This window comes from Lampris incognitus, chromosome 15 (genome assembly GCF_029633865.1).
Source record: "Lampris incognitus isolate fLamInc1 chromosome 15, fLamInc1.hap2, whole genome shotgun sequence".
NCBI lineage: Eukaryota > Metazoa > Chordata > Actinopteri > Lampriformes > Lampridae > Lampris > Lampris incognitus.
In genome coordinates this window covers 14,186,057-14,207,098 of record NC_079225.1, presented here as the reverse complement: position 1 = coordinate 14,207,098, position 21,042 = coordinate 14,186,057, and the positions used below count along the sequence as shown (strand labels likewise).

Below are 21,042 nucleotides of genomic sequence, written 5' to 3'. Positions count from 1 at the left end.
CAGATGGAAGGGGGTATATATTCCCATTCCGCGGGCTTAACAGTCCACACACTGTATGTAGGCCAGCCATACTTCATGTAACTATGCAGGCCAGTGTTGCTGATGAGCTATTTTTATTGGAGCCCCAGTGGAGCCGCATCTAACTCAAACATAAGACACTACTGCCAGACCAGGCTGAGACTACACTTATCACACAATGTATCACACAGACAGAGCACAGAAACTAAAAACTGAAATAAAAACACCATTTTTAAACGCCAACTTTCTCATTGGCAGGGGAAACTTGTGGGCAAAAAAAAGAAGAAGAAGAAGGCTCAGAGTGTGGCAAGGCTGTCTGATATGAGGAAGTAATTTCAAACCTGAGGCACATGGATGTCTTGCATGTATTCAAATAACAATGACCTCAGATGACTATAAACTCTTTGAATGGTTAATACCCTGTCACTTGACGGGGAAAGTGTTCGTTTGCGTCGACACATTTACCAGCCCCAAGGGAAATGTCCTGCTGTATGTCTCATAACTGGCGTCCATTCACTAGGTTTTAAACAGGTGTGCGCTCAACCACGACCAAGGGTCACCGGTGGAGTTTCCACGCGCGAGATTAATCAACACAGTCAAAACAAATGCCCCCTTCGGAGTCCACCGAATACAGCATGGACTTCAGTACTAAAACAAAAAGAAGCCCACACGTTCCGACCCGTGGTCCCAGCCTACTATAGACTGAAGCTACTCTTATGGACGGCCTGTTCTCGCCATGGCAACGGTGAGAGAGAAACTACCACTGTCTGCTGCAAGACTGCCAAAATGATGAACGCTGAAATGTAAAAATAAAGATACCAAAGAGAGAGAGAGAGAGAGAGAGAGAGAGGCTGAGATAAGAAGTGAAGTGGCAGTTGAGGCTCACCTTTGCAACAGGAGCATCTTTTATCGAAAGTCAATCCCCTCAAAACACCAGCATGACCCCTTACACTGCTGCAAGGTGCACAGTGAAGAAAGAAGACAAAGTTGCCCGACAGTACGCTAACACGACCCGTAATGACTCCTTTATATGCTCCTTCCAGTCCAGCGCTCGCCACGGTTATCTGTCCATTTTCACCCGTGGTGCCTCTGTCTGATGGCGCCAAAATGGCCTGCTTGTCCACTAGCGCACCAGCACTCTGCTCCACAAATGAGCTTATGGCTCCGGCCCCTGGGCGTGGGCACACCTTGTACTTGGCCCTGCTCTGTAATGTCAACGACACTTGAATAATTCAGATACCTGAAGTAAGCAGATCCCCCTGTCAATGTATACCAACCAGCAAGGGGAGTAATACTACTAACGGTGTTTATCAACTCACGGAGGGTTTGGGAACATCAGTCAAGAGAGTGGCCAGAGAAGCTGCAAACCTGATAATAATAATAATAATAATAATAATGATGATGATGATGACGACAATAATAATAGTCATCATCATCATCATAATCATCATCATCATAATAACAAAATATTAATAATAATAATAATAATAGGAATGGAATGGGCCTGGTTATTATGTTGTATTATGGCATGAAGTCAAAGGAAATTTCTATAATAATAATAATAATAATAATGATGATGATGATGATGATAATAATAATAATAATAACGATAAATAATAATACACATACCCATAAGTCTTCAATGAGGTTGTTTCCAAAGTGGGGGAGAATGATAGAATGCCTGACCTCTCTCTCTCACTCTCTCTCTTTCTCGCTCGCTCTCACTCTCTCTCTCTCGCTCTCTCTCTCTCTTTCTCGCTCGCTCTCACTCTCTCTCTCTCACTCTCTCTCTCTCTTTCTCGCTCGCTCTCTCTCTCACTCTCTCTCACTCTCTCTTTCTCGCTCGCTCTCACTCTCTCTCCCTCTCGCTCTCTCTCACTCTCTCTCTCTCGCTCTCTCTCTCGCTCTCTCTCTTTCTCTCTCTCGCTCTCTCTCTCATGCGTGTCACGACAGAATAAACAGCTGTCTCTCTGTTCTCTTGCATATGTGAACTGAAGCTGAACTCAGGCTTCAGGACTGAGCCTCAGGGGTCAATCTGGTTTTCCAGGTGATGGCTACAAAAAGATGACTTAACAGACACTAAAGCCCGGGCTCTCCACCATTCTGCCCAGGATAGCAATCCAGTAATGACTCCAGCGAAATGTGAACATTTTGGACCAAACAATATAGCTAAAAAGAAACTACAACAAATTTAATTGTTTTTTTTCTTTTTTTGTTCCAGAACATGTTAATATTTTGCTTCTGCCCTGATGGAACACTGGAAATAACACGTGAAGGAGCAATGCATCCTGGGATTTCCTCAATGTGACCACTTCTACACACGGATGAAAAGTGTAGTTAAAGAGTTTGCTTTTTTTTTTTAATCCTATTTTTGACCAGTGCATATGGATGCTTATTTGAAATGTGGGTAACCATTCTGGAAATGTTGCTTACACTCGGACCTCTGGCTCGTAGGAAAACAAACCCTCCGCTGAATAAACCATGACTGCACGGAAGCCTTCTCCCGGTGAAGTGTGCTGGGACTTGATATGCCATGCATAATTCACACACAGACATTACGTTTTCTGAAAGGCATGGCTATAGGAACACGTTCCACGTGCAGAACGTTGTTGGGAACCTTAACGTGAGCTTCAAAGAGAAGAAGGAGACAGTTTGTGTGTGGATGTAGGCCACACTTGTGCTTCCAAATGGCCTAAAACCTTGCAAACGGTCACCCAGAGCACTATCATGCAGACTAGTGGAGATGCAAATACACATACAAAGCTAACACATACAAAGATGTGCAAACGCTGACACACACACGCGTTGTGGTTTTACCTCGTCTGGCACAGATGAGCTCATGCACGCCGCAGTTTCTCCCCCCACCTAGGAAATAAAAGACATGAAAGTCAGGGGGGGTCAGGTGTTAAAGTAGCGGCCCATGTGTCGTGACACCACACGCTCTGTCCTCAGGTAAGGAGAGGCGACAGAAGCCCACGATGACATAATTAGCCGAGAGCTGAACTGTGCAAACAGCCAATCAAATATTTAGTTGCAAGATCCATAAGCGACATTAACTCGCTGAACACCGGGTCCAGGGTTTCTGCACGTTCACTTTACTGATTTAACAAGTGAAACGCGTTTCGCATCTGCATCTTCGTGTCTTCTCTTGTTTATTTATAATCACCAAAGCAAAATACTGGCTTGCAACATGGCCGTCTCTTTCAAGAGAGGTACCACATTCAGGGCTGCAGTGATAGTTGAAGCGGTAGATGCAATACTAAGTAGGTGGATGCTGAGAAGGAAGTGAGTATCCTCTCCTCTATAGATCAGTGACTATTAGGTGGCAGGCGGGTAGACCCCAAACCGACAGAAAGAGAGGTGTGTATACTCTGTATATCTGCGTATACCCTCCACTACACAATAGGCCAGATCCGTAAGCAAGGGTTTGGAGCACGAATAAAGCTGAAGTGGGAGAATACCAAGTGCACTGCAAAATATAACACCCTTATGCTACATTTATATAGCCTTGCTGAAGCTTAAGTTCATGCTGTACGTTCACACACACACACACACACACACACACACACACACACACACACACACACACACACACACACACACACACACGGTCTACATGGTCACGTGAGAACAACTGGTATAAGGTTGACTTGGCAGTCTCTTTGTAACCTATATTGTAAGATAAAGCAGCCATGTTGTTGGGAGGAGCGGGGGGGTGTGTGTGTGGGTGTGACACAAAATTTACTTTCAGACCAGCAGCCTATTAAATATTCAACAAATCCGTCGTGGCTGAGCACTGCAGCATTGCTTACAGGTCGGGGGCACTGGATCCTGCAGGCAGGAGGGAGGCGGACCACGGCTCGGGTTCACAGTAAAGAGAAACCCCGGCACACAAGGCAACACAGACGGACGCTCGGTTTCTACGCAACTTCCCGGAAACAGCGGAGAGATTCAACGAAGAAGCGAAAATCTTCCAAACACTCCCCCCCCCCCAAAAAAACAAACACAGATGACAATTGTTGCTTTCAAACAGGGGGGGGGTCAGTCCTGAGTGTGCGTTTGGAAAGTTGAGCATCTCTTTTTGTTCTTACGTCAAATAAGAGAGGGGGGGTGTAGGGCTAAAGCTGACAAAAACATAAAGATGTTGTGTTATACTAGATATAGACACGTTAGATATTATCAACTCTAGCGGCAGCGCTTATCCGCACGGGGTAGGTCCCCACACCGCGCATGCGCGAACATTCTTCTTCGGCACCTTTTTGACGGCGAGCTCACGTGACGCAATAACGCACCGACCTTTACTCGCGTCCCTTAATTAAAGCCGTCGGGACAAAAATGCGCCGTCCGTCCAGCCTCATAAAGATGTCTACGCCGCGTGACGTCCAAGCCCCGCACGTCCGTCGCTGCGCGGCCCGCACACGGAAGGTTATCCGGGTTATCTAGTCCGCCGCTGTCCACTTCAGCACCACTTCGCGTAGACGGGGAGCGCCGCACCGTTGCGCCGCGTCCCTGCGTCGGTGCGGGTTTTTTTTTTTTTTACACCTCGGCCGTCCGCCGCTGCGGGACACCGCGTTAGTGTCCCTCCGCGGTCTTCCCCGGCGGATGGCTCAAGTCGGCTAAAATCGATTCGAGGCAAACGGGGCGCGACTACCGGAAAGCATTCGCCTCTCTGTCCCATACAAGTTAACGCGAGTCCCGCAGGGTACTTGTGAAGGTACTCACCATCGATCGCCATGATGCTCGGTCCCGGACTCTACCAAATCAAGGGGGTGATGAGATGGAGACATTCATGTGTCAAAGGGAAGTGTGTGTGCGCGTGTGTGTGTGCGCGTGTGTGCGCGCGCGGCGGGGGGGGGGGTTATGCCCACCGACTGATAGTTTTGGAGCAAGCGACAATATGAAGGCTCCATGGCAATATATAAACCCAGCTGCTCATGCGTCAACGTGTCCGTTGGCCTCAAGAGTTAATTTTGCGTTTTAATCAAACTTTTTTTTTCTTCTCAACTATATTGTCCGCTGTCCATTGTCTTGCAGAATGTCACTGTATGAGTTACCCTTTCTAGTGATATTAGAAGAAGAAAAAAGATGAAAAAATAACAGTTCAGGTATGAACTAGACAGAATCTCCCATTCATCAGATCCATCAGGTCTGGCTGTTCCCATCTTTTACATGAACGGTTTCAGTTTCTGCCAAACCCTCCTTATGCTTCCACCAGCTAAAACCAACAGGTGCAAACCCTCCTTTATACACTACTCAAAAAAATAAAGGGAACACCTAAAAACACAATATAGACCTCGATGAATGAAATATTTCAGCAGAAAATCTTTACTTATTAGACAGAGGGATGTGTTTAGAGCAAAATAACCTAAGAATGATCAATGGAAATCAAAATCATTAGCCCATTAAGGTCTGGATTCAGAATCATACTCAAAATCAAAGTGGAAAATGAGAACATAGGCTGATCCAACTTCTGTGGAAATTCTTCAAGACGATTCAAAATGAGGCTCAGTAGTGTGTGTGGCCTCCACGTGCCTGTATGCACTCCCTACAACGTCTGGGCATGCTCCTGATGAGACGACGGATGGTCTCCTGAGGGATCTCCTCCCAGACCTGGATCAGGGCATCGGTCAACTCCTGGACAGTCTGTGGTGCGACATCGCGCTGGCGGATGGTACGAGACATGATGTCCCAGAGGTGCTCGATTGGATTCAGGTCTGGGGAACGTGCAGGCCAGTCCATAGCATCAATGCCCTCGACATACAGGAACTGCTGACACACTCTGGCCACATGAGGACGAGCATTGTCATGCATGAGCAGGAACCCAGGGCCCACTGCACCAGCATATGGTCTGACAATGGGTCTGAGGATCTCATCCTGGTACCTAATGGCAGTCATGGTACCTCTGGCTAGCACGTAGAGGTCTGTGCGGCCCTCCAAGGATATGCCTCCCCAGACCATCACTGACCCACCGCCAAACCGGTCATGCTGGAGGATGTTGCAGGCAGCAGAACGTTCTCCACAGCGTCTCCAGACTCTCTCACGTCTGTCACATGTGTTCAGTGTGAACCTGCTCTCATCTGTGAAGAGCACAGGGTGCCAATGGCGAATCTGACAACCAAGATGTTCTCTGGCAAAGGTCAACCGGGCTACACGGTGTTGGGCTGTGAGCACAGGCCCCAATTGTGGACGTCGGGCCCTCATACCATCCTCATGCATTCTGTTTCTCACTGTTTGAGCAGAAACCTGCACATTAGTGGCCTGTTGAAGGTCGTTTTGTAGGGCTCCGGCAGTGCTCCTCCTGTTCCTCCTTGCACAAAGGACCAGATAGCGGTCCTGCTGCGGGGTTGTTGTCCTCCTGTGGCCCCCTCCATGTCTCCTGGTGTACTGGCCTGTCTCCTGGTACCTCCTCCATGCTCTGGACACTGTGCTGGGAGACACATCAAATCTTCTTGCCACAGCACACATTGATGTGCCATCCTGGATGAGCTGCACTACCTGAGCAACTTCTGTAGGTTGCAGATACCGCCTCATGCCACCTGTAGTGGTGAGGGCACTAGCAAAATGAAAAACTAACCAAAGATCGGCCAGAAAAGATGAGGACAGGCAAATGGTCTGTGGCCACCACCTGCAAATCCATTCCTTTTATAGGGGTTGTCTTGCAAATTGTCTAATTTCCACCTGGTGGAAATTACACAATTTACCAACAGGTGAAATTGATTCACAAATCAGTGTTGCTTCCTAACTGGACAGGTTGATATCTCAAAAGTGTGATTGACTTGGAGCTACATTGCATTGCTTATGTGTTCCCTTTATTTTTTTGAGCAGTGTATTCTCTGCCATCTGCCTCTTAAACTCTAGGAGGAAAAGGGGCAGCTATTGTTACCAGGGTATTTTCTTGCCCGGTGCGGGATTCGATATGGGGTGTGCTGCCCTACAAGGCGACCTCGCTAACCGCTCGGCTAAAGGGTCAGACCCGTTAGCTCGGGGCTAACGTGTCTTATTTGTAGTTTACACTATTTGCCTAATGTTTCTATTGCCTGCGTATTTTATTGTGCATTTATGTTTTTGGTCTTAGTGTTGTATTTATGTGCCCTGTGTTTTATGTGTACGTCCCACTGCGGTATAACCAATCGCCCCACTAGGGACAAATCAAGTTCTTGATAGACAGCATGTTTTGTGAAGAAGTTGAAGGCATAGAGCGAGGTTAGGATTATCAACAAACGCTTTGCAACTTTACGTATTAACATCTCGCCAAAGAAATCGCATCTGTTCCACCTCTGTCCTCTGTCCATGCCCAAGACCGGACGGGACGGAGGCACACGTCTCCGCTTTTCCGGCAGCGTGTCTCCGGGATGCTCCCGCCGCCCCGCCCCCCGCGTGTGCGTCATGGCTCAAGCCCCGCCCACCGCCTCCCTCTTCCAAAACGTTTCCGCTAAGTTTTCTTCGGCGTCGTTCGAGCTCGACTGCGAGAGTCAAAACATACAACGGCGCTTAATCCGCAACAATGAGTGAAATCGAGCCAAGCGCGGACAACGGAGAGGAGCAGGACTGGGCGGCGGCGAAAGTCTTCTTTGAAAATTTAAAAACTAAAATACCGAGACCCGTAAGTATTTCAAAGGGAACTTCATTGACGTGCCGCCACCACCCCCGGATGCGGTTATATACACGCGCCCACCTTTAGTTGGCACGCGACCTTCACCGTGATTTCATTTCATTGTATTTACGTTCCATCCTTGGTATCAACAGCCCAAACCCAGGCACGCCGTCACCGTGGCCGTCTCCTCTCGCACCTTATTCGACATGGTCGCGGAGAGGAAGCTCTACGAAGAAGAAGGGGTGGAGAGGTATGTCGCTCATCAAGTGGAGCACGAGAATACGCCGCTGATGCCCGGTGCCGCTTTCCCTTTTGTCAAGGTAGGGTCCTGCGAGGGGTCGTGCTTTTTTCAGAGGGGGCGTGGTGTTTTATTATTGCATATAAACGACTTCGTCGATCGGCCTTACCTGTCTCCTAAGGACCACCCCCCCCCTCGGATGAAGGCGCGCATCACACATGTGACAGCCCAGAGCGGATCTTCCTGCGGTTTGGCTTTTCGCCCTCCATGCTTTCTATGGGAGACCACTTGCAGAGGGTGTGGTGCGGTGATGAAAGTGCAATGTTTGCGTTGTAAACTGGCGTGTCCATTGCTCTGTGTGTCAAATCCTTCTTAGGCACTCATGACTGTCAACTCCAGACTGAGAGAGCTCTACCCAGACAGCGAGGAGCTGTTTGACATTGTGCTGATGACTAACAACCACGCCCAAGTCGGAGTTCGCCTCATAAACAGCATTAATCACTATGGTAATCCCCCCCCCCCACCGCAACTTCACTCACTCACTCACTCTCACACACACACAAACAAGCAAACCGACCAACCGGACTTCATTCTTTGTGCCTGTATGCACCCTGCACCCATTGCTTCAGCACAGTGGCGTATCTAGAGATTTTTTTCCTGGGGCGGCAAAAGGGTGGCATGAGGTTCAAGGAGGGGGGCAATGGACATTATTCTAAACCACGGGCGATTCTAGGATCAGAGCTTTAGGGGTGCTGAGCACCCAGAGTGCTGGCCGGCCAGACAAGATAAATTTGGGGGGGGTGGATCAAACCATTTCCGAAGCATGGGGGGGGGGTGCTGTGTTTTTGTTGTTAAAATATTACGTTTAAACCATATACTGGATATGGTTTTGACCTTTCTTCACCTTATTAAACATGGACATACAGTAAAACATAAAAAATCTCTTCAATTTTAGGGGTGCTGGGGTTCAATTTAGGGGTGCTGCAGCACCCCCAAAAATGGGCTAGAAATGCCTATGTTCTAAACGTATTATTATTCAAAACGGATTTCATCGAATGTGTTTTGTTCTCTACTGTTTGAGATGAGTTTGGTGCGGGTCTCATTGACCTTCACCATGCATGTACATAAAATATATTTTAAAAACATATTATCTGATTTATAAATGGGGTGGCAACAGGGGTGGCAAGACTGTGTCCCAGAGGTGGCAGCTGCCACCCCTGTTGCCACCCCGTAGATCCGCGCCTGCTTCAGCAGTATAGGCTCACTTTAGAGGCAGTCTAAACTCTGCTCGACCCTCACACGCTTCAACCTCTAGCTTTGGTTTCAGTAGGGATGCACTGGTACTGATATCGGATATCGGGGGTCAACACCAGACTAAAATGGAGTATCGGTTTCCGAGATTTTACCCAAGACTAAAATCTGATGCGGAAAGTCGTGAGAAACATATCATAAGTAAAAGCAAAATGGCTTGATTTACTGCTTTTTTTTCTGGGCACATGGAAGCCTGCAATTTTTTTCCCCCAATGGTCGAAAATAAAAAAACATACTCATCTCAATTACTTTGCCCTTTGACCCCAAACTAATGTTCCAATTCTGCGTTGTTCAGCAAAAGTAATGGCTCAGATCTTCACTTGGTATTGACCAAAACATTAAGAGTCATACTCGGAATCTGTATCAGCAGTGAAAAAGTGATATAGCTGCATCCCCAGTTATAAGTGTAAGTCTTGCATTGTTTCTGTAATACTGTTTTGGGACTGTGATAAGTTTCTGCTCCACTGGAAGGAACTACAGGGCTTATACAAAAATAATTCATAAGAATTCCACAATATATATCTCCAAGTTGATAACCTTTTTGACCTGTAAAACTGGTATATGGCTTGACTCTGACACAAAGTATACACCGAATTTTATTATTTATTTGGCAAAGAAAAATCTTACTACCTGTTAAAACTGTTAACTGTAGGTTAGCAACTCAGGTTGCTAACCTACAGCCCATGGAAAAGTTAACATATAACCCACAACAAAAATCAGACAAAACCTGGTATATGTGGTCTACATCACGGGATTTCCTTGAAAATATGCTAGAATAAGTTCACCAAAAAAATCATATGTAACTTTTTTTGTCTAAATTTAGTCTTATTTACCTTCTTCCTACACTGAACTGAAAGTGAACTTCCTCCACCCTCTTCCCTTTATTTCTTTTGTATTTATTCATTTTTTGTCCTTTTATATAATTAGCTCCATCCTTTGCCTTATTTTTATTTTATTGAACCGGTGTAACAGTGAATATTGCTGACATTGATAAATGGAAAATTGAAATAAAGGATTCAGCTTAAAGTGAATTGAAGAGACGTTTGGTTTACTTGGCAGAGTTAAGCGTGATTCACCTGTCTCAAACTTTGTCTTTGTTCTATCAGAGTTGACCATAGAGAGATTCTGTATGACTGGAGGGAAGAGTCCCATAGGCTACCTGAAGGCTTACATGACCAACCTTTATCTGTCTAAGGACTGTGAGAAAGTCACCGAGGCCATCAATGAGGGTAAGTGATTTCATGTATGGATCAAACGACTTCTGTTAAAGAACCTGATCAACCTTAGGTGCAACAAGAGCAGGCGACAGAAGTCATCGCTGTGAACATGAACGATGTCCTGTTTTGCCCGCCATCAAACTGTTACACACCCGTTCCTCATGTTTCCTTGATTGTGAAATATGTGGGTAACAATAAGAACGTTAAAAAAAAGGCCATTGTCGTCATACAAAAAGGATTACCAAACCATGGTCAGATCATCATGGTTTGAGTCTCAAGGGGATTTACATGCCCTCAATGCAAACAAGTGGATATAGTAAATAGCCATGACCTTAGACCCACAATGCAGATGAGGGAACATGCCACAGGACAACCAGTGATGGCTGACAGCAGAATGCCGAGGGTTTCCCCAACCATGACAAGAATTTCCAAAAGACACACACGCACACACAAACTTTGAGAAAACCTTACAGTCACCAGACATAGCAGACATTTCATAACCCCCTCCCATCTCTCCTCCCTAAGGCATTGCTGCAGCCACAATGTTCACTCCAGGCAAGGAGAACGAGTTGTGCGACAATGAGCTGAGGGTGGCCTTTGACGGCGACGCCGTCCTCTTCTCGGATGAGTCGGAAATCATCGTGAAGAAACACGGCTTGGACACGTTCTTCGAACACGAGAAGGAGTTCGAGAACAAACCTCTCGCTCAGGTAACTTGATAGGGCTATCGGACTCTTTGAGGAAATCATGACGCAATCATCTACCCTGTAGGCATCACGACAACATCTCTGAGTTTTCCACTGATCGTTTCTAAGTCTCAGTTTTATTTTGATGTCTCTTTATGACCAGCTCGAGAAGCTGAGTGAGAAATCAGTGAGAAAATCAGAGATTGCTATGTAAAGATTCCAAATGCATTTCTCTGGGTTAGGCTCCCTTGAAATCTGACAGAATTAATTCCAGCACACAGATGGGATAAACTATCACAATTACACATTATCATATACATTATCCACATTATACATTATCGCATCACTGTATATCTTCCAAATATATTTTTTTCACAACACCGCCAAGTCTCTCAATCTTCAAAAAAAAAAAAATACACCATCTACCAGATGGTGAATGCAGCTCTTTGTGACAGTAAAATTGTTTTTTTCCTGCGAAACACTACCACTATTGTTAGCAGCAACACACAAGGACAGCAAAAAATCCGAAATTCCTCGTAACAGACTTCGTAGTTTCCCCTAGAATTTTTTTCTGGCCTGGTGGCACGCACCGAAAACACCCTAAACAGGACGAGGCGTGCGGGGTGGCATATTGACGCGGTCGGCTTCAGTCAGATGGTGCAGCGGAGCAGATGGTCTGCAATTTATATTTGCGTTCAAATTTCTGTTCGCTCGGTATATTCAAGACTTAAAAAAAAAGTGATCCCGAGGAGAGGATGACTTAATAAGCTGCAGTTATTGCATTAAAAATAAAAAAATGTATAAAATAAAAAAAGATTATTGCATAACAATAAGCTGTGTTGGCAATTACCTTTGCAAAACAATTAGCACATCATGAACACAGGTGTGTGTGATACGGAGCTTTCCACAAGGTTGTGGAGTAGCTAGCGGTGGGAAAAAGTAGCCAGCTAAGGGTCACCCCCCCCCCCCCCCCCAGAAAGATTTGGACATAAAAGCACAAATTCGGTGGCCTCTGGCCACCATTCCATCATATACACTGATCTTAATTATTGCATATTCTAATGAATTTGCCCACCTAATTACTTTAAAGGAGAATTAGGCTCCTTGTGTGTTTTAGACAGTCTGTGAATAGCTATTAGTATTTAAAACCATGCCTATTTCTAACTGATCAGTACTTTTGTAGTTAAGAATCATTACAACTTATTTATTTTTCATTTATTTATTGACACCTTCACTCTAAGGTTTATCAAGACATGCCACAATGATAGTAAATTTATTGTTTTACTAGAAACATAAATGAAATGATATGAAAATAAACAAGGTTATATTAAGGGGGAACATGTTTTTATCCCGTGTCTTATCTAGTTTATGTATGGTTTAACTTCGTTTATTACAGTCGTCCAGGTGGTGTGGCAGTCTATTCCGTTGCCTACCAACACTGGGATCGCTGGTTCAAATCCCCATGTTACTCCGGCTTGATCGGGCGTCCCCACAGACACAATTGGCCGTGTCTGCGGGTGGGAAGCCGGATGTGGATATGTGTCCTGGTCACTGCACTAGCGCCTCCTCTGGTCAGTTGGGGCGCCTGTTCGGGGGGGGGGAGGGGGAACTGGGGGGAATAGCGCGATCCTCCCACGCGCTACGCCTCACTGTCAGGTGAAAAGAAGTAGCTGGCGACTCCACATGTATCAGTGGAGGCACATGGTAGTCTGCAGCCCTCCCTGGATCGGCAGAGGGGGTGGAGCAGCGACCAGGATGGCTCGGAAGAGTGAGGTAATTGGCCGGATACAACTGCGTTGAAAAATGGGTAAAAAAACAAAAAGGAAAAAAAAAAGCTTTACTTATTACATAAGTTTGCATAATTGGTTAGTGTTAAAAATACAGAAGTATTCTAGGACATTTTAAACAGTAAAAACAGTGCCTGTTTTAGTGCCTGTTTGCAATGCGTGTTAGAGATGCTCCTGCTGTAAAAAGCACAATGTAAATAAAGATAATTCATTCATTCATTTGTTCATTAAGCCCAGAAACGTCTGCGTGGCGTGTATGGTAAATGCGTTCATAAAACGTTAATAACGTCCCCCGCGTCAGAGCTTTTTTTCTCTGTAGACAGCGCGGCGCTTATGTTAGCTAACCTGCATCCCATACTCTCGCGCTACACAGTAATAGCAGTGGCACTCGCGGTTTCCCAGGCAACGACAGAGGTTGACCCACAGTTCGGAACAGCGCCGCACAGAGGCGCCCAAACACAAATGATTATTGATTTCCAAATGAATGGATATTTGGTGGCAGCACAGTGGCGCAGTGGTTAGCACGGTCGCCTCACGGCAAGAAGGTCCTGGGTTCAAACCCCAGGGTTGTCCATCCTTGGAGGTCATCCCGGGGCATCCTCTGGTGTGGAGTTTGCATGTTCTCCCTGTGTCTGCGTGGGGTGGGTTTCCTCCGGATGCTCCGGTTTTCTCCCACAGTCCAAAGACATGCAGTCAGGTGAATCGGCCGTGCTAAATTGTCCCTAGGTGTGAATGTGTCGGCCCTGTGATGGACTGGTGGCCTGTCCAGGGTGTCTCCCCACCAATAATGACTGCTGGGATAGGCTCCAGCATCCCTGTGAGCCCAATTGGGATAAGCGGCTTGGATAATGGATGGATGGATGGATGGATGGTAGCCTGGGAACCAGACGAATTTGCAAATGCTAATTAGTCTGGCTCCTCTCAATTAATTTTTTATTCCCAAGGGGCGTTTTCAATGGGTGCAGACCAAAGTGCCCTTGGACACAATTGGATAGACCTAATGCCAATCAGAGCAACGAAACGTGTGACGTAGTGCTTAAACTTTTACCAAATCCCGTCGGAAGTACGGCAAACACATCTTTCTTATCAACAAAAGCTTTAAGTGCAGTTGTTTGTTATTCCTTTAGAGAAAATGTACCATCTAGTTCAGGGGTGGGCAATCTTACCCAGAAAGGGCCAGTGAGGGTGAAGGTTTTTGTTCTAACAAGGCAGTTACACACCTGATCCCCCTAATCAACCAGTAGAGTCTTTGCTGAGGAACTCGATTAGGAGACACAGGTGTGTAACTGCTTGGTTGGAACAAAAACCTTCACCCTCACCAGCCCTTTCTGGATAAGATTGCCCACCCCTGGTCTAGTTCGTGTAATACTTTCACGATAGCCGGTTCAACAGACCATTCCACATCAGCGGCAACCAACGGTGCTCCTCGGTACGTCAGCATTATTTTTTTCCCACCCATAGTCCAGGAAGACCCGCCCCTACTCTGCCTCTGACTGGCTAGTACCCTAACCTCACCGTAGGGTGAGGTTAGGGATAGGCTTAGCCAATCAGAGGCAGAGTTCCCAGAACGCTGGTGGGAAGACAATTAGGCTGTATGTCATCGTATCAAACTCGTCTCATATTAGATAAATGGTTGTGATTGGCCCGATCCAAGTCAGGTCGGCTGGAAATCTGTCTGAACGGCAGGGTGGCCAGATGTATATGCCAGAGCTAATGTGAAACATGAGCTCGCAGATTCGCCTGGTTCCCAGACTAGATATTTGGCGTTATTTTTGGCATTGAAAAAAAAATTTTTTTTGGCCCGGCGGGGGCTCTCAGTTGCCTGGCGGCCTGCCAGGCCTGTACAATTACAGGAGAATCACTGGCCTTAAATTAAGTTAAATTAAGTTTCCTTTATTAATCCCCTTGAGGAAATTCTTGCTGTGATCTGTGTAGCTAGGAGCAGTGGGCTGTTGTTTTTATGCTGCGCCCGGGAACCAACTCCAGTTCTTTTCCCATGCCTTGGCCAAGGGCACAGACAGAGTATTAAAACCCTAACATGCATGGCTTTTTGAAGGTGGGCGAAACTGGAACGCCCGGAGAAAACCCACCGCAGACACTGGGAGAACATGCAAACGCCACACAAAGGATGACCCCCCCAAAAGGTTGGACAACCCCGGGGTTTGGACTCATGACCTTCTTGCTGTGAGGCGACAGTGCTAACCACTGTGCCACCCCAATGAAACGATAACAATGATATCACTAATGATGATCACAGTAAATTAAAAAGAGAGGGGGATTAGAAGAAAAAAACAAACGAGTCTTTTACATGAAAACAATGGGAAAGAATTGGTTCAAAATTGGTCTTCGCCAGATAAGCTTTATAAGGGTCCCAGATCTTAGAGAAAGTATTGTATTAACCAGTGTTAATTTTGTCAACGAAAATTTTGACAAAAATATTTCGTTGATGACCGTTTATTTCATGACTTAATTGTAACGACGAAGTAAATGAAAAAATATTTTACAATACAAATTGCGACGAAAACTTAAATCGCTGTGCACTGACGAGAAAAAACCAGAGGAAATTCCATGCCCTCTTTCAGCAGACAAGAGAGAACCTAGTATAGTTCAAAACATTGGTTGTTTTTCCTATTAACCGATCACTTGCATGCAAGAATCTGCAAGTCCAAGTGAACATTCTCATTGCCTTCATGCGTCCTTCTCATTGGATGGTTTGTCCCTGCTCTGTTCATGCCCACGCAAGTCAGTAGCACATTCTCACCCTAAACACATATTTCAAGTTATGCTTACTTCTAAAAGGAATTCATACAGCTAGAATGTCCTTCAGCAAAATCGGTACAGTATAGTAATAATTATGACTAAAACACTGACTAAAAGTAGACTACAATTAAAACAGAGGTCCACTGACGAAATCTTGACTAAAACAAAGCAAAACAAAAAGACTGAAATGTGACTTTAAACCTACTACAATTTCCAGTAAGCGACTAAGACTAAAACTTAATTTAAAATTCTTGTCAAAATTAACACTGGTATTAACCCTTAAATTAGTATCTGATCCCCTCTAAACCCAAAGACATCAGCAGATCTCAAAACCCAGTGTCTGAATGGTGGAGTGTCAGGGGATTTCCAGTTTAAAAGAATGACCCTTCTTGCAAGAAGCGTTGCCAGGGCCACCACCCCACGCTGAAGTCCAGACAGGGGCAAGTTTACTGGCAAAACACCAAATAACGTGACACACCAGAGAGGGTTGAATATTCTTGGGATTTAATTTGGAGAGCCATTTAAATATCCTGTCCCAGAGTTTGGCCACTAAAGGGCATGCCTAAAATTGGTGGTACAAAGTAGCAGGTTCAATCTTACATCTAATACAGGTTGGATGGAAATTGGGTGCAATATGACTTTTCTTATCCCTGGACCAATGAACTCGATGGAGTTTTCTGAACTTTATTAAATTATGTCTGGCATTGAAGGATGATGAAAATATCCGATGCAGTGCCCCATCCCAGATATAATCATCTTAATTCCTCGCCTGTGTCCACAGTCTAAGCACATCTCACTCGCAACATCGATGGGGTCTGGGGTCTGGAGCCCAGTAAGGTTGCTATAGATCTTTGAAATCATCCTATGCAAGTTTTAAAGCACTGAGATGGCTACATTCCATCAATGATCTCAAACACATATCTAACCTGTCTTTGCAAACAGGTTCTGGCCTTAAATGTGGGAATTTGAGATGTGATTGTATGTTAATCCTTTTTTTAGGGGGGGGGATTTTCTCCCCCTTTTTCTCCCCAATTGTACTTGGCCAATTTCTCCACTCTGCCGATCCGGGGAGGGCTGCAGACTACCACATGCTTCCTCCGATACATGTGAAGTCACCAGCCGCTTCTTTTCACCTGACAGTGAAGAGTTTCACCAGGGGGTTGTAGCACGTGGATCACGCTATTCCCCCCAGTCCCCCCTCCCCAAACAGACGCCCCGACCGACCAGAGGAGGCGCTAGTGCAGTGACCAGGACACGTACCCACATCCAGCTTCCCACCTGTAGACGCGGCGGTCAATTGTGTCTGTAGGGACTCCTGACAAAGCCGGAGGCAACACAGGGACTCAAACCGGCGAGCCCCACGTTGATGGGGATTGCCGCAATCCGGACACCCTGTTTTTTAATCATTAATCAGTTCTTTAATCAGTATTTATGCCCTTTGTAAGTCTGTTAAATGTGGTCTATAAATAACTTTGATTTGGCCTGGCTCTTTCAGGGTCCGTTAAAGGGTTTCCTTGAGGCTCTCGGAAAGCTCCAGAGGAAGTTCTATGCTAAGAATGAGCGTTTGAACTGTCCCATCCGTACCTTCCTGGTGACGGCCCGCAGTGCTGCCAGCTCAGGCGCCCGTGTCCTGAAGACCCTCAGGAGCTGGGGGCTGGAGATAGATGAGGCTCTCTTCTTGGCCGGGGCGCCTAAAGGGCCCCTCCTGCAGAAGATACAACCACACATCTTCTTTGACGACCAGATGTTCCACGTCGAAGGAGCCAAGGAACTGGGCACCATAGCCGCACACGTGCCGTATGGAATCGGACAGAAGTACCAAAAAGGGAAACTCATAGAGCAGCCCGCAAAAAATCAGTAATCCTCCAATGGTGGAGCGTATCATAAGCATGAATATTTTAACATGCATTATCTTACCACCAGCATTTGATGAGTTATATGCTTTGTCCCATTTGAAGCGAATGTAACACTCCTTCTTAAAAAATGATTGATGACAAGGAAGTAAAGCTGATAGTACTGCCAGTTACTTCCAAGAGAATAATTGTAAATTATTGTTTTGGGAGTGGAAAGTTGAATAATAGTCAACAATTGCAACATGGATGCTCTCTGTTTTGGAAAATATTGAGAATTGCCCCCCCCCACACACACACACACACACACTCTGACACAAAATGAATGCATCGGGTTTTGGAAATGGACTCCTAACATTTGCCGTTACTTACCTCGTTTTTATACTAGTCACTACAAGTGTCTTAATGGGAACATGGTATTAGGGGAAAGATACGAGTCCGACTGAAGAGCTTAGTGCTTTACATTAGTCCCACAATTTTGTTTCAGAGAGAGACTAGATTGGCTTCTTTCTGTGACTTTCTACCTTGCACGAGTGTACCTGTTTACCTCAACAAATGTGTTGGCACACAAGTCTTTAAACAGTTCATGCTGGGGTTCTTCCTGTTTCTTTTTTCGAAGCACCACGCTTACTTTGTTAGCTGTATTTTGAAACTTATATAGGGCCAGCATGCCCTGCACGTTACTGTAAACCTATTTAAGACGGCAAAACAATTTGATTTCTAAAGAGATTATCTCAACCAGACCATGTTTTGTATGTCATACGTTTCTGTTCAGAGGGTTTGGGATTTTTGCATTCATTGCAAGGTTTGATGCACTTAATCTTTCATATCTACTATGTTTTTTAAGCAGGGTAGAGTTGTTCTGCTCATTCGGAGCTGTTGTCTTTGCTACTTCCATGCTAAGACTTGGAAAAAATTCGCACGAATTAAAGTTTGTATTGTGTGTGTATATATGCACATTTTTTTTCCTAAAATGAAATTCACATCAGTGGTTTGGAGAGTAAATGGCTTGCTTCACAGTTTCTATGTAAACAAGCAGGAACACATTGTTATATGTTATGTTCTTTTAAATGTGTTTGGGGATACCAATATTTTGTTGCTCTTAAAAAGTAAACGGTGTATCTGTGCCTGTGTGATTCAGATTCAGACCACTTTGTTTACCCCGGAAGGGCAATTCAGTGTCTTGTTTGTGTTGTAATGCAAGGATATGCACAGTTTTGAACTTGTCTTCGCATCCTCCTTGGCCAAAAGGGAACATGATTACTCACTGGTTTATAAGCAAACCGTAGATGTAAATTTGAGTCGTTTTGTACAGCAAGCAACATGCAGCTCTGATGTTTTACTTGTGATTTGGTTTCACAGTGACACTTTTTTTTTTGTTGCACATTTTCTATTCCCACTTATTCTGCGCACACAAGCAGATGAATAAAGGGGCGCGTGGATGAACCTCTGCGGCCAATGTGTGTCTTAATACAAGTAACCGGCAGGGGGCGCCGTTTAGCCGGATTCGACTTCCCTGAGTCTTACTAACCGCGGACCTGTTGTTCCGCCGCGGCGGCGGCGTTCGAGCGCGCGTCATCTCACGTTTCCCGGTTAAGTGACGTTGCTGGGCAGCTCGGCTAGCAACACGCCGCGTGTAGAGACGCGTGTCCGTCACACGCGACCCAACCTCCGGCTCCCCGGCTCCCAAAATGGAGGCGCGAATGACAGCGGTTGGTAGTTCGGGACATTCGAGAACGCCGTCGCACCGGGGCGCTGTTGCCGACTGGATCCGGGCGTCCCCTGGTTGTTAACCGGCTGGCTCCCCGGGCACAACCGGCTGTTGCCATGGATACCCGGTGGCTGACGCCAGAAGGAAGCGTTGTAGGCTCGTTTGAGATCTAATTAATAACAAAAGGATTACAGGCAAAGGTAGCACAGGGCTCACTATGAGACGCCTAATCACACAGCTGCTATAATTAGCTGTGTGTGCGCGCGCGTGCGTGCGCGGGCCCGAGCCAAGAGAAAAGTTACTAAGGGGAGGGGGGGGAATCATCTGCGGAAATAATCTTTTAGCGCCGCAGCCGCGTTTACCTCCCTGACAAGCAATTTACTTTACGTTTGTTTTCTTGGTGGGTGGCCAGAAACGCTGCAGGTGGATGCTGTAAATGCAATGGATTTGCGCTGACGTCGCCTGACGTCGGTGCCTTGATGCCTGCACAACTTGGACGTATCGGGCAAACGTGTGATTTATTGCGACCCAACTGGTATCGATCCGGTAAACCGCAGCTTTGACACCGACGTCCGTCCTTGTGCGGACACGTTATCTCTTTATGCCCCATCCCTAGCGCGTGCCAAAATGATTACTCCATAATCCCCTCTACCCCCCTTCCCCCCCCTTCTCCTGGGTCCTGCCATTGCACGACCCCTAGTTGGGGAGGGCAAAGACTTCCAGCGTCATAACTTAATGGGAGGACTTGGAGTAATGGTTTACACCGATACACCGATACTGTAGTCAGATTTGTGTCACGTTTAATAAAAGTGAGAACTAATTGATTTGCCGGAAATGTGCTTGAACTTTCAGATTGACCCCCCCCCGTGAATGAAGTACTTTATTTCAAGTGACATACGACAATATCTTCAAATATTAACACGTGCAGGCGAATGCTCGCTGAATTGCCTTTAACAGAAACAAGTGATTTAGTATTAATCAGATTTGGAACAACTGGCCAAAAAATAAATCCAAAGATAATGATACCGTTGATTTGGAGTAAACAATGACACTGCATCTCTGAGTCCAGGTTAAGTTATTCAATTGCATTTTCCGAATTCCCCAGTCTGGGGATTCCTGCCGCATCGGCATTGTGAATGGCTTGATTCAGATCCCAGGAGAGATTTTAGCTAAAGCTCAAGTCCCACTATACGTTGCGTCTCGGCCGGACTACCAGTTTTCTGATAGCACGAACACTCGAGGGCCGGTGCTGCTGACTGGCAGGGATATGGCAGCCGCTGTTGACAGCAAGCTGTGATATTATAATGACATGTATTGAGGTCAGCTGGTCCCTCGCATGATTCTTATAGCCGTGTTATCTTGGTCGCGTTTACTTCAAAACAAGGATGGAAGCGAGTAGCTTTTAGATGCTTTGTCTTAATTAATGTAAACTTATGCATAAGAGGACGACTTATTTACATTTCCAGAAGCCTTTGATGCAGCACAAAGCTGTTGGTGGAGGCTTAGGAAGGGTTTAACTATAGACCGCTTTGTGTGTTAAACAGACTCCCGTCTTTGAAACAGATGCCTGTCCTCTTGTGCGATATGCATTGTGTGTTTCTGTAATTGCCTTCTGACTGATGTTATTTCAGACCCTCGCTGTGTCCTACAATGATCCTCGGAAACCTCTGTCTGCACCCCCAGGATGAGGTGGCCTTTATTCAATTTGGGCCGTGCTCATTTGATCACACGGTGTGGCCCCGTGAAAGCGGGCCCTCAGGTCCGTGGGCATTGACAAGCGACTTTGCATGGGATGGATTATTGCTGCCGCGCAGGCACCGTTTCCTCATCTTGACTCCTCTCAAGTGCACATGTTATCAGTCCATTGACA

The 21,042-nt window shown here is 46.0% G+C and overlaps 1 protein-coding gene across 1 annotated transcript; it reads left to right on the top strand.

Moving 5' to 3' along the window:
• The first annotated feature begins 7,456 nt into the window (after positions 1–7,456).
• On the top strand, positions 7,457–18,898 carry LOC130125128 (cytosolic 5'-nucleotidase 1A-like). The gene is made up of 6 exons (XM_056294590.1): positions 7,457–7,621; positions 7,765–7,932; positions 8,227–8,356; positions 10,268–10,390; positions 10,904–11,088; positions 17,107–18,898. Exons 1-6 carry the CDS (start codon positions 7,523–7,525, stop codon positions 17,470–17,472), a joined length of 1,071 nt encoding a protein of 356 aa, XP_056150565.1. The 5' UTR covers positions 7,457–7,522; the 3' UTR covers positions 17,473–18,898.
• The last annotated feature ends 2,144 nt before the right edge of the window (positions 18,899–21,042 follow it).